We start from the raw sequence: 14,503 nt of genomic DNA, 5'->3' as shown, positions 1-14,503 counted from the left end.
GGCTATAATATACCACACAGAGGATTCAGAGTATAAAGGGAAGAAGTGAAGACTTTAAGAAGAAGTGCTTATGTTCACAAATATTGAGCATGCTCAACTCAATTAAGCGTAATAAGAAGCCTCAGAGCTCATCACTCGGAGATGATCATCAATATCGTCTGCTTCGACATGGAAAGTAGATTTTCTTAAAAGTCAAATTCTTTGTAACTCTTTCATGTAACTGAACATAAAGTATACACTTAGAGTAAAACCTCATCCAAAATACGTTATGATTCATGAACTTAAATGTATCTATCATCACTCTTATTAGAAGAGACTATTTGTAGATGAAATGATCTTGAGAATGATCGCTTGAGGAGAAGTCCTTTAAATTGTTGTAGAGGAGGAGTCCTGATAATACTTGTATTTCCTTGAGAGGCAGGGTCCAAAGAATACTCAACAATGCCTGGAGAGGCAGTGACCAAAGAATACTTGTATGCCTGAATAGGCAAGGACAAAGAATACTTGGTTTTCCTGAAGAGGCAGGGACAAAGAATACTTGTTTTACCTGAAGAGGCAGGGACAAAGAATACTTGTTTTACCTGAAGAGGCAGGGATCAAATAATACTTGTATGGAGAAGTCATTGATACTTGATAGTGAAATCTTGGCGATGTCAAGGACTAGATGTAGCCCTATCGTTCTGGGGGTGAAACAGGATAAAATTGTTGGTGTGCATCGTCTACTTCCCTGCCATATATTTCTGCCGCACCAAACGATTTCAACAAGGATGATAAATCCTTCAATCATTTGGAAATCCAAGTTTTTGGTTGGCACAATTCAAACATCCCCCTTCTTGTGCTACTCTAATCAACTTCACATTGGTGATTGGATTCTCAGTTTTGAAAGTAACATTTTGGCAATTTCAGGTGAAGAAGAGAACATCTTGGTAGAATTTCTTTCCAGTGAAGATGTTAATGGCGATGAAGACGATGAGAGTATTGTAGATGAATCAACCTGTTTTTCACAAAATAAAATAACAATTTATTGCGGCCCACAAAACCGTTACATAATTCTAAAACAACTATATAAATCAATATATAAACTAAATAAAAAATTATTATATTGACACCTCAACTGCTCAGTTAACTAAATATCCAATATTTGCTATTTAAGTATATGTGAGACATGTTTTTAGTTGAAACCCTAGAAATAAATCACGACCGTTAAATTAGGCCATGAATGATGAAGATAAAATATTTAATGGTCACATGACCACTTAAAATGTGATGTGATTTATTAGAAAGAAAGTTACATGACTTCAAATTTTAATCTTAATGATTTGATCCCTCATATCTATAAACTCTATAAAATGGAAGGTAGAGTTCTACACATATATAGTGCAATATCTGTTGCTTTGGTGTAATGTTGTTTGAATTGATAACAGGGAGAGTTCCATATTCAGTGGGAAATGGATTTCTCGCAGATTGGGAAGCAGAATATACTATGGAGCAACAGTTGAAAGACTTGGTGGATATAATCTTGAAGGAATCAAAAGCATGGAAGAGGTAAAGTGTAGCAAGATCAAAATATCAAAAGCTCGGAGACTCTCGATGGGTTCCCGCACCCACCACGTTCGTCGTCGCCCATGAAGGAATACTCGAGAAATAAAAGGTCCATGAATTGTTATAATTCCATTATCATGATCTATACTTCTTCAGTTTTGATTGTAAAATTGGTTTTAATGTCTCATATTTAATTCCTGAAAATTTTACCTTTTTGCAGGATGTTCACTGAGAGTTGCAAAAGGCTGAAAATCATGAAGGGTTTTGATGTATTTGCTTTGGTATGTATTCTCAGTGATGTAAAGCTTCAGGATACTCTTGAATTATGATATATTTTTAATGTTTAAATCAATTGAGCATTTGGTGTCGTTTGTGCTTATGTAGTTGCACTTCTTATTAGGAACTTTCCTTTTCTTGCCAATTTAGTTTCATTTTACATTAGTTGGATAAGACCAGAACAACTGAAGCCACTATAGTATTTGCACTCAAAAGCATTTAGTCTAAAGGTCACCAAAAACCACACATGTGTTGGTTTCAAACCCGTTGCTTGGTAAGAGTCTCTTAGATATGCCTCAAGACTGATATGAAAAATGTTTTTTCCCACTTTTTTGCATTTGTCATATGCCAATTTTTCCCATAAATTACTTGAGGTTCATTTACCAAAGATGTCTTTGATTGCTTCTGATTTCAGTTTCCTACCAAATGTGAAGATACTTGGTGAACGAGCTCCATTGGTTTCAACTAAAGTATATTGTTGCCATATATATCCTAAATCATATGTGTCTATTTTTTTTTTATCTCAAACATTAGAGTGAGTACTCATGCTGCAGTTCTTAGAATGAGGTCTTTATCCACTTGCTTTAGAATTGACCAATCATTAATTCTACACATCACACATCATAAGATTGAGATTAAAAAATCCACTGACTATGAGAAAATGTCACTTTGGTTTCCTAGCCATCTCTCCTTTCTGCATAGTTCATGCAATGTTTGAACTTTGATGTATAAAAGCAACTATATCAATAAAACTTTATATTTCCATTAACTACTTAATGGAAATAGGTCACACTATAGTTGTGTAATTCTGAATTTAATTTCATATTTATTTATTAATGACTCATCTGATACTTCTCATATCTAGAATGTATGTCACAATGGTCAGGATTCCTACAGGGAAACACCAATGTTCAAACCAAAGCAGGAATCTGCATTTGCTAGATCAGAAGCAGTTTGAAGCTGGAAATGGCTGAGATTACTAGGAAAAACTTAATGATTTCGACGAAAGAATCATGCTGATAGCTCCACCTGATGCAGAGATATGCATTGGCTTAAAGGTTAACAGAGATTAGGGGAAAGAAGAATTAGGAGCTTGACGCCTTCTGCTGGAAATTCAAAGGAAAAATAGCTAGAGAAATGGTTCTTTTCATAAGAGATTTTTTTTATCTGTTATGGCTTGGTTACATATTATTTCACTTAATCTTTCCAGAGGAGATTCCTCCATGCTCATCCGTGATGGCATGACCAGCCCCCTCTTCCTTTTTTTCTATCAAATTTTCTTATCAGTTTATCCATTACTTGCTAAGTTGGGTGTTGCATTATATTCTAATGTATATTGTTTCATGAATTTTGACAAATGGTGTTTCTACACTTTTAATACGTGGAACTTGCTTTTAGGTGTCACAACAACCAGAGAGTACATAATGGGAATTGAGTACTACATAATGGGAACTTGCTTTTCATTGCTTTCTTTTTCACAATCATCTCATTTCACTTCTAATCCCATCTTGATCTCTTTCTGCTACACTAATGTTGTTCTATAACTTCCAACATCATTCCGTCCGTCTAGGATAGCACAGAACCACATGTGTGTTCATTCAGATTAGGTTCCCATATTAAACTTTTAAAAAAATTATACAAATTTCAGGGGGAATGGTGAAAATATATCAAGTGTGAGAAAGTACAGGAGCGAGGTTCACATTCTGATCCTTCCCCTTCTGTTTTCTCTTTTCCATGTTGCCTTCATTACCACTACAACTTTTAGGTATGCCCTACTTTCAAATCCTCTTTTGGCTTGAGTTTCTGCAAATCATGCAATTTAGTGTCATTTAGTGTTGTAATATTTCCTGGCTCTAGAAATTGTGCTACAGAATTGAGCCATTAAAGTTCAAGGATGCTTTAGTGTCATGGGTAAGGGTGCATTTAGTGGTGTAATAATAGTTTTCAAGCATGGGTCAGTGACTGCCCATTTAGTGTTGTGATATTTTTCTGACTCTAGAAATTCTATAACAGGAATGAGCCACTAAAGTTCAGCAAAGGATGCTTTAGTGCCATCACTTAATGGTGTAACAACAGTTTTCATTCATGAGCCAGTGGTTCGCTACGTAAAACAAACAAGTGGTTGGGAAAGATTGAGAGGCAAAGGTGCAGAATTAGAAAATAAGGATGGGTTCAAGGGGCTGGAAAATAGAAGCATTCAACTTCAAGAACATTAGAATTTACATGTTTTTTTATAGGCATATAAATTACAAAAATAGTAACAAACAAAAAATAGTTAAATAGTTAATTTTTTTTTATAGAAAAACCAAATATATATAAATAAGGGACAAAAACCCAAAGGTCTGATACAGCCAAAAAAAAAAAAAAAAACAAGAACAACAAACCAAAGCAAAACAGAAACAACAAGAAGGAAACAGAACAATTATATATACTTAGTCGTCTCCTTTCTCAAATTAATATCAAACAAGAAATAGCAAACATAATATAAATTGAGAGTGTGGACATTTCTCATGAATTTCTTATCCCACATTTATCTCATCCAATGACTTCTAAAGTTTAGTTACTTATTCGTTTTTCCTATAAACTTACACAAATTCACAGTTTTTCAACATTGTATATGAATATATGATGTTATTGTTGTCTGAAGAAGAGACAATTTATCTGAGTACAGATAGCACATTTACATCAGACAAAAATCATGACAATTCGGGTGATGTTCACACACATGAGTTTTTGAATACAATAAACTCTTCGGATTTACCTAATAATCAATTATAGCTAAAAATTGGTGTTCCATTAATACTTCTAAGAAACACTGATCAATCTGTTGGAATGTGTAACGGTACACGTCTGATAGTTAGCTGAATGAGAACATATGTATTCGAAGCAAATGTGATACCTAGATTCTAAGAATTGTGTAACCCCAATTGTACTTCGAATACAGATGACTTGGATTTTACGTCAAATGGGGTTTTCGAATACACAATTCCAACGGTACACGTCTGATAGTTAACGGTACACTTCTAAGAAACACTGATTAATCTGTTGGAATGTGTAGATGATGATGTTGGGAGATGATGTTGTTTAGAGATGATGATGATGAATCATTTAGGTTTTTCTTTTAAATTACTGAAACTATTTTTATTATTTAAAATAGTAAAATCCAAGTCATCTGTATGTGTAAGCTAACGGCGTCACGGATTTAACTGAGATTTGACGGAAAACCCCAATTGTCACAAATTGGAATAAAGGGGACTAAAATCGCGCAATTAAAACAAAGGGGATCAAAAGTGCACAAAGGTCAAACATCAGGGACCAAAAGTGCAATTAAGCCAATATTGGAAATAGGGTGTTGATAACAAGATTATTATTTACTCCATTAGATAGGAGAATTTCTTTTAAATTACAAAGATGATAGTTTCCTATAACACTCTTATTTTCCATGACAATAAACAATACTCCCTCCGTACCCTATTATAAGTCACTTTTAACTACTTATCTTAGATTAAGAAAAATAGTTAAAAGCAATAAATTTGTAAGACAAAAACATAGCGTTTCCAATGTCACCCTTAGAATTTCTCTCTCCAAATTAAAACTTTTCAAATATAACTACCTCTTTCATCTTAAATATGAGGTTAGTATTGGAAACAAATATTAAATGTTGCATTGGTATTACAAAGTGACTTATAATTAGGGACAAAAAAAAACTCAAAAAATGTGACTTATAAATGGGGACGGAGTAGTTAATATGAATCAATTAATTATTCTAAGTTTTATTCCCAATGTAATTATTCTCCTTGCCAAAAATAAAAATTCTCAATGTCTATTATTAGCTCTTATAGGTTACTTCAACTCTTTTTAATAAACTATTAAATTTATTTTATGAAAAACTATTAATTTGTTACATAAAAAAAAGTAAACAACGTACCATTAAGATAAACAAATACAAAATAAACACAAATAAATACAATAATTGCGCGTCAACAAAAAAAAACAAACACATTTGTTGCGAAAAGGAAAACTTATAAATTTATAATTCGTATATCTAAAATAATTTTTGTTATTTAATTTCAAAAATTATCTTTAAAAAATAATACAGATATCACACAAACAACAAAATGAATATCCCCGTGCATCGCACGGGTAAAAAATACTAGTATTCTCATATAAAAATATCTTTATCATATATATATATGTATGTATGTGTATATATTTGGTTTCATTCTAGCTGCAATCCAATAAAAAAACACATTCTAATGAATGAATGGAGAAATAAAAGTTTACCAAATTAATTTGGTCTAAGTTCAATAGAAATTCAAGTACAATATATATTTGAATACATGAGCTAAATTGAAACTCAAGCGCACTAGTGCATATTTTTCATAAGCTAAGGAAAATTGTTTATGTCCACCTTGATTTTGGTTCACTGTAATTTTTCATTTGTATCAAAACACACCCCGAAGTATGTTTGGATCAACATTTGCGGAATTGATTCCAAACATAATTGATTTAACTAAAATTACATCTGATAAATATGAGTTAAAATGACGTTTGAAGATGGGCATTTATTTTGGTGACACCTCAATTGATTCTCATGTCATACCTTTTTTCACATTTTACTAAAATACCCTTAAAAACAAATTTCATCCCTTACCTATCATCTTCTTATCTTTCACCAACCTCACAACCGCTATCCGAGAGCTAGATTTGCCATCCCAACCATTAGATTTCACACCCCCAATTTTCGGATTTTCAAGTTCCGAATTATTTCGGAATCTTAGATTCCGAAATTAATTCGTGATTTTTAGTTCAAAATACATCTAACACCACACTTTTGAGTAAAAAACCACACTTTTGAGTAAAAAACTGCTTCGGAAACCTTATTTCTGAAATATTTCGGAAACTGAGTTTCCGTAAGTGGGGTGACATTTCTAATGATTGGGGTGCCAAATCTAATGATCCCGCTATCCTCTTTCTATCCTTCACAATCCACCCTCTTCTTTTTCTTCAAACCCCACCATTGTCACCACCATCTATCCTCTTCATTTTTCATCTTACCCATCACCATCAGCTCTTCAAATATTCACCATCGAGGTTGGACTTGCAATCACTTCTCTTTTTTTTTTTTTGGTGTTTTTCAAAGTTTTTTATTGGATACATCGTCTTTTTTCCGCACTCGTAGTAGGTGCGAAATGCACTTTTTTTTATGTCTAATAAATTTTCTCACTTTTAAGTGCGAAAATCACCATGAGTTCTCACTTAAAAGTGTGAAAATCAACTTAAATTCAAACTTATAAGTGTTGCTGCAAGGATCACAAATGCAACATAAAATTCTCACCGTGATTTCTCACTTATAAGTGTAAATTTTTATTTTAATAAAAGATATTTTGGATTTATGATAAATAAGGGATGGCACTAAAACTAAGAAGGGATGATATCAAAACCAATCCCCTTTGAAAATCTTTATAACAAAGTGGCTTTTTGGAGTAATGTTACGAAATTTGAATGTAAAATCTCAAAATGTTGTGGCAAATGAAACCAATTATTGACCAATGAAATCAATTTTCCCATTACCCCCAAAAGTTTTAAACTAACTAAAATTAATTTTAACCAAGTAGAATTGGTTCGGTAGAACAGATGTTTATTCATTTTCATTAGGATATATTCAATTCAAAATATAGTACAACTTATGTGTCTCAACTCTAAGATCATATCATCCATGAATGTCACTTTCCACAAACGAATGCATTCACCAATGTCTTTGTCAATGATGGCCCGCATCACTCAATTCCCGTCGTTCATATTCAAGATTGAAAACTCATGTAGAACGACAAATATTCCTCTCACTACCACAAAAATCTATGCCAAACAAAGCCAAAAAAACAGGACAAATAAAGAAATAAACACCACACACTTATGGCTGGGAAGCAAGTTATTTGCATTAAGGTGTTCCAAATCGAAACCAAATCATTTTGATTATGACTTAAGCACTTGAACCATTTTATCAGGACAAAGAAGAGGCATCCAAAAGTTAATAAAGAATGCAAAATACTTCAAATTGGCTTACCATAAACTGCTATTGAAGTTGTTCATACTGAGTAAACTAGCTCCTCAGACCATAACCATAGATTCAAAAAAGGTTCTTCAAACTTCACCTAAAACTGTAATAACCCATATACCTGATTTTTTTCATTCACTATAACTTTGGAAAAGTCCTAACTAGTAACTACATGATTATGCTAAAAACCAAGTCTGATGAAAACTATAACCTTCTTACATGTATCATTAAATGTTATAATTCCAGCAATCCCAGTTGTGAAGAGGAAATTCTTCAAATGTCACTTGCTTGTATGTAGTTGCTGAATTTGACTATACTGCTGAGCTAGTTGAGAAAATAGTTCTTGTATTATGTACCAAAAAAAAGCTTCTGCCTTAGGCCTGGATCTGTTGTAACTCTATTTCTCCTGTGTGTTTCTGAAACTACATGACTGCCTAAATCTCACTTTATATGTTGGCAAAAGAAAATGGACTGTCCGGGAGATCGAATCCTTGATGGCTGTAAAAAATTACAAATAAAATAAATCAATAAACAATAATATCATCCATAGTTAACAAAACATGAATTGTGACAGGAAAAGTATGGCCGTCATAAAAATGATGAATAGGTGTTTGAATTAGGGATTTTAAATAAGGAATTGACAAAACCACTTAACCATAGGACTTGAAATGTACATTCCATTTCCAAGTAATATATCACAAGTCAAGTTACTAACTATGGGTATAACTATAAAGAATACACTGGAGTAATTACAAAATATATAAAAAGGCATAGCAGACGATTGTGGAAGAGCAATAGAAATCTATTAGAAATTGAAGCATGCCTGTTCTCATCAGAGGAATCGGTGTCTGCCTGCTTGGGTCTATCATTCGGAGCAGAACTTAAAGATTCTGAAGGCTGGAGATTGAAATTATCTGCAAGAGAAATTACTTCAATTAGCATAACAAAGAAGGATAGGAAGAACACACTGAAACTTGATAAGCAAAAATGTAATCTGTATTATTACACACCATCTGGAACTCTTAATTCATCAATGGAGACACCAAAATGAGGCGAAGTGGACAAAGGTTGTTGGAGAAACTGCAACTGTGCAAGCCGTCTCCTTTGAAATTCAAGGGCTTGCTCCTGCTCTTCAATCAGCTGCCTCCTTATAGATCTATGGTTCCCAGTACTTATTGGCACTACATGAATTTTGCATTGGGTTTTTCAATGGCGTCTTCCACAAAAAAGAAAGAAAGCGAAGCACAAACACATCGCAAATAATTGATCATGTTTGGATACAAACTAAAGAGAACTTATTGGATCTTATCTACCAGAAAAAAAAAACTAGATAAGCTCTAAAAAGTGCTCTTGGGTTCGCATTCAAATAGGCTCAATTGAAACAGCTAAATAACATTAGAATGCTAATCATAAAGGCATAAAATAAGCTGTTGTAATATGTTAACCATAAGAGATAATTAGGTTTCAAAGTAGATTATGTCATACTTGAGTCAAGTTCAGAGTCCAAGTCTACATAGTGTGGTGAACAATAAACAGAGTGCTCTCCTCTGTCTCCGTACTTCCTGCATCCAAATTGGAAGATACAGAAATTATTAATGGGGAAAAAGATATTCAATATAGAAACTTTTTCAAAATGCATGTATAACTATATACTAGTATATAGACAAATTTTGAAACTTCAGATAACTATATACTAATCATAAGTTTTGTGTTTTGTGTACCCTCTGAAGCAGAAAAAAATGTGTATTCCTCTAGGACTAAGGAAAACGTTCTGAGAAATAATAGCTTATCTCTAGAAGGAAAACCTTGCGCAAAAACATTTTATAAAGACTAAGATATACCCCTGAAGTTTGAATAGTACTATAAATAGGGGGATTGAGGACAGAGGAAGAACTAAGAACTAGAGAATCACAACAAGGAATAAGCTTTCACTAAATTATACTAACTCTTGTCAAGATTGATGACAAATTGACAATTAAATAGTCATTTCAAGCTTATCTAAATATTAAATGAGAATTTGAAGCCATAAAGAGCTTATAAATAAATCCATATGAAAGGAAAAGACAAGGAATTCACCTTTCTAAAGTCTTAGCCTTCTCCTTGTAAGGTTTCACAAGCACCCGAGACCCACGAACATAGTGGGGATTCCCCTTTTCCAAAATCATTTTAACAGTTTCTGGGTCAGCAAAAGTCACAAATCCAAACATCCTTCTCTGCTGGCACGGGATCCTAACATCTTCAACACACCCAAATGTGCTACAAAGCCAAATATGTAAAGGAAATTCATCAACACAAACAATTAGCTGCAAAGAAGAGAATATGCTGAGGTAGTTAAACCAAAAAAATACTTGAAGTAGTCTGAGACATCTTCCTCTGTGAAAGTGCTGTCAGCTGGAAATGTCAAATATATTTGTCGCGATGCACTAATATTTTGAGCAGAATCACCCTCTCTAATGTATTTTGGGGCATCTTCTGCCAGAACCACCGCATGCTGCCCATGAGGCCTGTAAATCAACCATGATAAAATTCAAACTAGAGTAAGAGACATTCAATTCAATATGTAAGAACATATGAGCCTGTTTGAAAATGCACCAAATAGCACTTATAGGAGCTTCTATACTAGAAAAAATACCATATAACCTCCAATAAATGCTCTTTGGTCTATAACCGAACGGGCTCATAGAAGTTTATAGAGGTCACCTGCTGATTAGCCGAATACTGCCATTCAGTTGCTCAAGAAGCTTTGTCAAATTATAGCCAGACTTACCATGTCTCTGGCTCTCAGTCAAATAACCATCTGCTTGCAATACCTTCTTATATCTATCGTAGTACGCCATTGGCAGTGAAGCAATTGACATTGGATGGCCTCTTTTCTGTTTCAGGAGCTCAATAATTTCTGACTCCAACTGTGCTAGTGACCCTTGTGAAAACACTTGATCCTCACTATTAGTGTCATTTCCATACATCTGAGAGAAATTCTCAGGGAGTACATGTCCATGATAGTATCTACAGTTAGTTCCATGCTTACAGTATCCTTTGTTAAAATAGTGACAGATCTTCAACGGAAATTCTGACAGGCTCGAAAACCTTCTGCCAGATTTTCCACCCACATTAGCTGCAGAAGCATCTAAGCCAAAGTAATCACTGGGAATTCCAATTCCTCCAGTTCCAGTATTTGCAGGTTCTATATGATCCTCTAAACTCAACAACTGTGTCTGTTTCTGAAGTTCTATCATAGAATCCAAGTAATTCATTGCCCTATATTCTGGATTAGTATTGGTATTTCTAGCAGACAGTGGATCCCAATAGGGAGAGGGAACCTGGAAGTTTGGTGGCGAAGGAAGATTTCTGGGAGAGATTACTGCTAAATGGCTTAAACCTTGCTGAGGGTTAGGCAAAATTGGAATTACGGCTGATTTAATAGCCAACCTTTGAAGATCGGTTTTCACCTTAAACGCGACTTCGCCGATGAATTGGTCCGGGCACGAAGCCAATTTCGCCATTTTCTGCTCACCATTGTCTTGCAGAAGAAGATAGCCAATTATCTTTGAAGCATGCTCAGGCTCAAATTTCTGAATTTTGTCAAATACAATCCTTGTGTAGTCTGAAATATCCATAGCTTTTATCTCACCACTGCGAAAAGTTAAAACAAAATTAACAAAACTGAGTGAACACTTGATCAGAAAACTAGTAAAAAGAATCTCAACTCCGCATCATTAAAGATTTAGCACAAAACTCATGGAAAACAACAAAATGAAAAGAAAAAAACAATCTTCACTTTACAAGGAAACTTGCAGAGAAAACAAACCCTAAGAAATGACTGACCAAAAAAAGTACTAGTTCTGGGGAAAAGATTCTACAAACCTAACAGAAACACAAAAGGCTATGTTCTTCTACAAAAAGGTACCCTATTCCATAAACCAAGTTATGAATAACCTAGCAACAACACACGAAGAGGGTAAGATTTTTATAATTGACAAAACAAAAAATTTACTCCATTTTGCACTTTATTTTCCTCAATTTTCTCTGTCACCACCCAAAAAGGAAGTATTTTTAATGCAAAATGAAAATGGGCCTCTCTCCAAATGTAGAAAAATAAGGAAACACATTCAGAAATTACCATAAACGTTCTCTCCAAGACTCAAAGCAAATCACACAACAAAAATTCCAAAGCCAACAAAATCAAAAACAAAAAAAAAATACAAGAAAGAAAGAAAGAAAGAAATTGTCACAACCAAACACACCCACATTTGCAAAATCAACAACAATCTAAGAGAGTATGAGATAAAGAAACAAACTTTTCAAAGTTTCTTGCTTACCCATCAAAGAGAAGGAGATGAACAATGCTGCAAGGGTTTAAAGAACCAGTCTTTATGTCTCAACAAGAACAAAAATCAAATCTTTCTAGTTCCAGTGCATTGAGAGAGTAAAAAGGAAAAATGGGTAGTTGTTATCTCTCTCAAACTCTCTCTGTTTTCGGAGTTCTGTTGAAGAAAGTGAAATGGTTGAGTTGAACTCGGTAACTGAAGCAAGTACACTACTGAATATGTATGTGACTGTGTTCAGTGTTGTGAAATTTGTTGTTTTGGGCTTCAAAGTTTAAAACTTTTTGATAAAATCATTCACAGCTGTCAAAGAGTCACAGATTTGAGGCAAAATATTTTGCTTAATGCTCGAAGGATCATAACTGCTTGGAACTTCCTCTATTAATTATTAATTAATAATTAATTAAAAGTTAAAACACCCTTCAACATTTTCATAAAATAAATAAATAATTAATTAATTAAATTAGTGATTTGTTGGTAATTGGAAAAGCAAACGTGCTAGAATTAGGATTGTGTAACTCTTCAACTGAACAGCAAAGTCGGCAATGTCAGTGTGTATATCTATCTGTCTTTTCAGTTTTGAGTGGCATAAAGGTAGATTTGTTTTTCTCAAGTGTAAAATCACTCAAATATCAGATATTCCAATAATATTTAGAATTTTTAAGGCACTTGTAAAAATATTATTAAGTCACTTATATTATAGGTGATTTTACTCAATATTTATATTAAATGATTTAGACATTCCTATTTAAAAAATATAAGAAAAATGTTTTATAAGGTAAGTTGGAAATGAAGATTTATCTTAAAATTACATTATTGTAAAGATTCATTGTTGACTTTTTTCTCAAAATAACATTTCATTTAATGGGTAAGAAATTAATTTCTTATATGTATTTTGTGTACTAAATTATTCTTACAATTTTAATCATTTGTGATGAAAGTTAAAGATATACTTAAAATTGTTATCTTAAGTCAAACTTTTAACGTTAGAGATTTAAACATATACTTTTAACTATGTAACTAGCCATTGGAATTTCTATATATAATCACACAGTAAAACATTGACTCTCCCAGTAATATGTTACACATAGATATATAAATCCAATGATTGAATTGGAACCACATATACTCAAGAGAATAATTTTTTTTTTTAAAGAACATATACTCAAGAGAATAATTGATCCTGTTACACTTGGATGAGCACATATTGGTGAATACTTAATACTTTGTAATCAACCTCAATTTAAAAAGATATATAAAAATGATTGTTGAGGGAAAAAAGGGGCCCTGTTGGAATCTGCACCATTAGATATGATCCTTTAGATTCAGCAACTCAAATATTGTGGAGCGGGTAGACCAAAACAAACATGTTAGAGCGGGGACCGTGGGAGGGAAAATGTAGACCTTGGAAATAGGGTAAGGCTTGCTTGTGGTGGAACATTTCAATTTGTTTGGGAGGGAACACAACCACACAATAGGACAATGCCTCACATCTTTAAATACTGAAATTGCATAAATCCTTTGTCACACAGCCAACTTGACACCAACAAAGTATGACCTGGATCTTTTAAGCCTGTTGATGATGGTTCGAACATTACTACATTAGTAGTGTGTATAGAAAAATATTTGTTAGAGGAGTAAAAATTATTTTGGTTGATTTTATATCTTTACAAGATTAGACTCTGACTTTAGGCAGGTGAAATTTTAGTTCACACATAAAAAAACATGGCCAACTTGTTGAGAACTGAGAAGTCCACCCTTAGGCCTCCATGGGTTCTAATTAGTTCTTTGTCATGGTAAAAGGGGGCCATTGCAATTCTAGGAGGGGCCACAACATCCAAGAGTTATATTACTTGTAACTTGTAAGCTTTGTAGTGACTCCCTGTTATACTTACTCTCTTCTTGTTGACAATGCAGCTTAGGCACCTAATTTTATACTGGAAGACATTACAAGGTTGTAGCAGATGGCTTAAATACAGAAATTGCATAAAATTCATTGTCACACACCCAACTTGATACCAACAAAGTTATGTCAAAAAAAAAAAAAACTTGATACCAACAAAGTTTGGCCAATTGGCCTGGAACTTTTAAGTGTGCTAGCAATGGTTTCAACATTGGCAATGTATCTAGAAAAAATTTATCAAGAGAAGCAAACCTTACTTTAATTGAACTTAATGCCTTTAAAAGATTAGTCTCTCACAATCGTTAAGTAAAAGTTTAATCTTAAAGAAAAAATAAGACTCTTATTTCTAGTCAATTTTTTTTGTTCTATTTTTAATTTTCAAATTATGATTTTTTAACG

General features: G+C 33.3%; 1 protein-coding gene and 1 long non-coding RNA gene across 4 annotated transcripts; one reads left to right on the top strand and one right to left on the bottom strand.

Moving 5' to 3' along the window:
* The first annotated feature begins 1,370 nt into the window (after positions 1-1,370).
* Positions 1,371-3,252, top strand: LOC130731507 (uncharacterized). The gene is made up of 3 exons (XR_009016705.1): positions 1,371-1,651; positions 1,763-1,823; positions 2,705-3,252. It is a non-coding gene; the product is annotated as an uncharacterized LOC130731507 (long non-coding RNA).
* Positions 3,253-7,853: 4,601 nt separating this feature from the next.
* LOC130733021 (zinc finger CCCH domain-containing protein 18-like) lies at positions 7,854-12,529 on the bottom strand. Of its 3 annotated transcripts, none has more exons than XM_057585059.1 (8): positions 12,196-12,529; positions 10,577-11,509; positions 10,225-10,380; positions 9,953-10,132; positions 9,362-9,438; positions 8,887-9,057; positions 8,700-8,790; positions 7,854-8,374 (listed from the first exon to the last, which is right to left on the bottom strand). In XM_057585059.1, exons 2-8 carry the CDS (start codon positions 11,491-11,493, stop codon positions 8,323-8,325), a joined length of 1,644 nt encoding a protein of 547 aa, XP_057441042.1. In that variant the 5' UTR covers positions 11,494-11,509; positions 12,196-12,529; the 3' UTR covers positions 7,854-8,322. The 3 variants fall into 3 exon arrangements, with proteins under 3 accessions (XP_057441042.1, XP_057441041.1, XP_057441043.1); XM_057585058.1 differs by having other exon boundaries at positions 10,577-11,495; XM_057585060.1 differs by having other exon boundaries at positions 10,577-11,480.
* Positions 12,530-14,503: the final 1,974 nt, after the last annotated feature.

This window comes from Lotus japonicus, chromosome 1 (assembly GCF_012489685.1).
Source record: "Lotus japonicus ecotype B-129 chromosome 1, LjGifu_v1.2".
Taxonomy (NCBI): domain Eukaryota; kingdom Viridiplantae; phylum Streptophyta; class Magnoliopsida; order Fabales; family Fabaceae; genus Lotus; species Lotus japonicus.
Note: the sequence above shows the minus strand (reverse complement) of the source record. Positions and strands in the feature narration are given on the sequence as shown.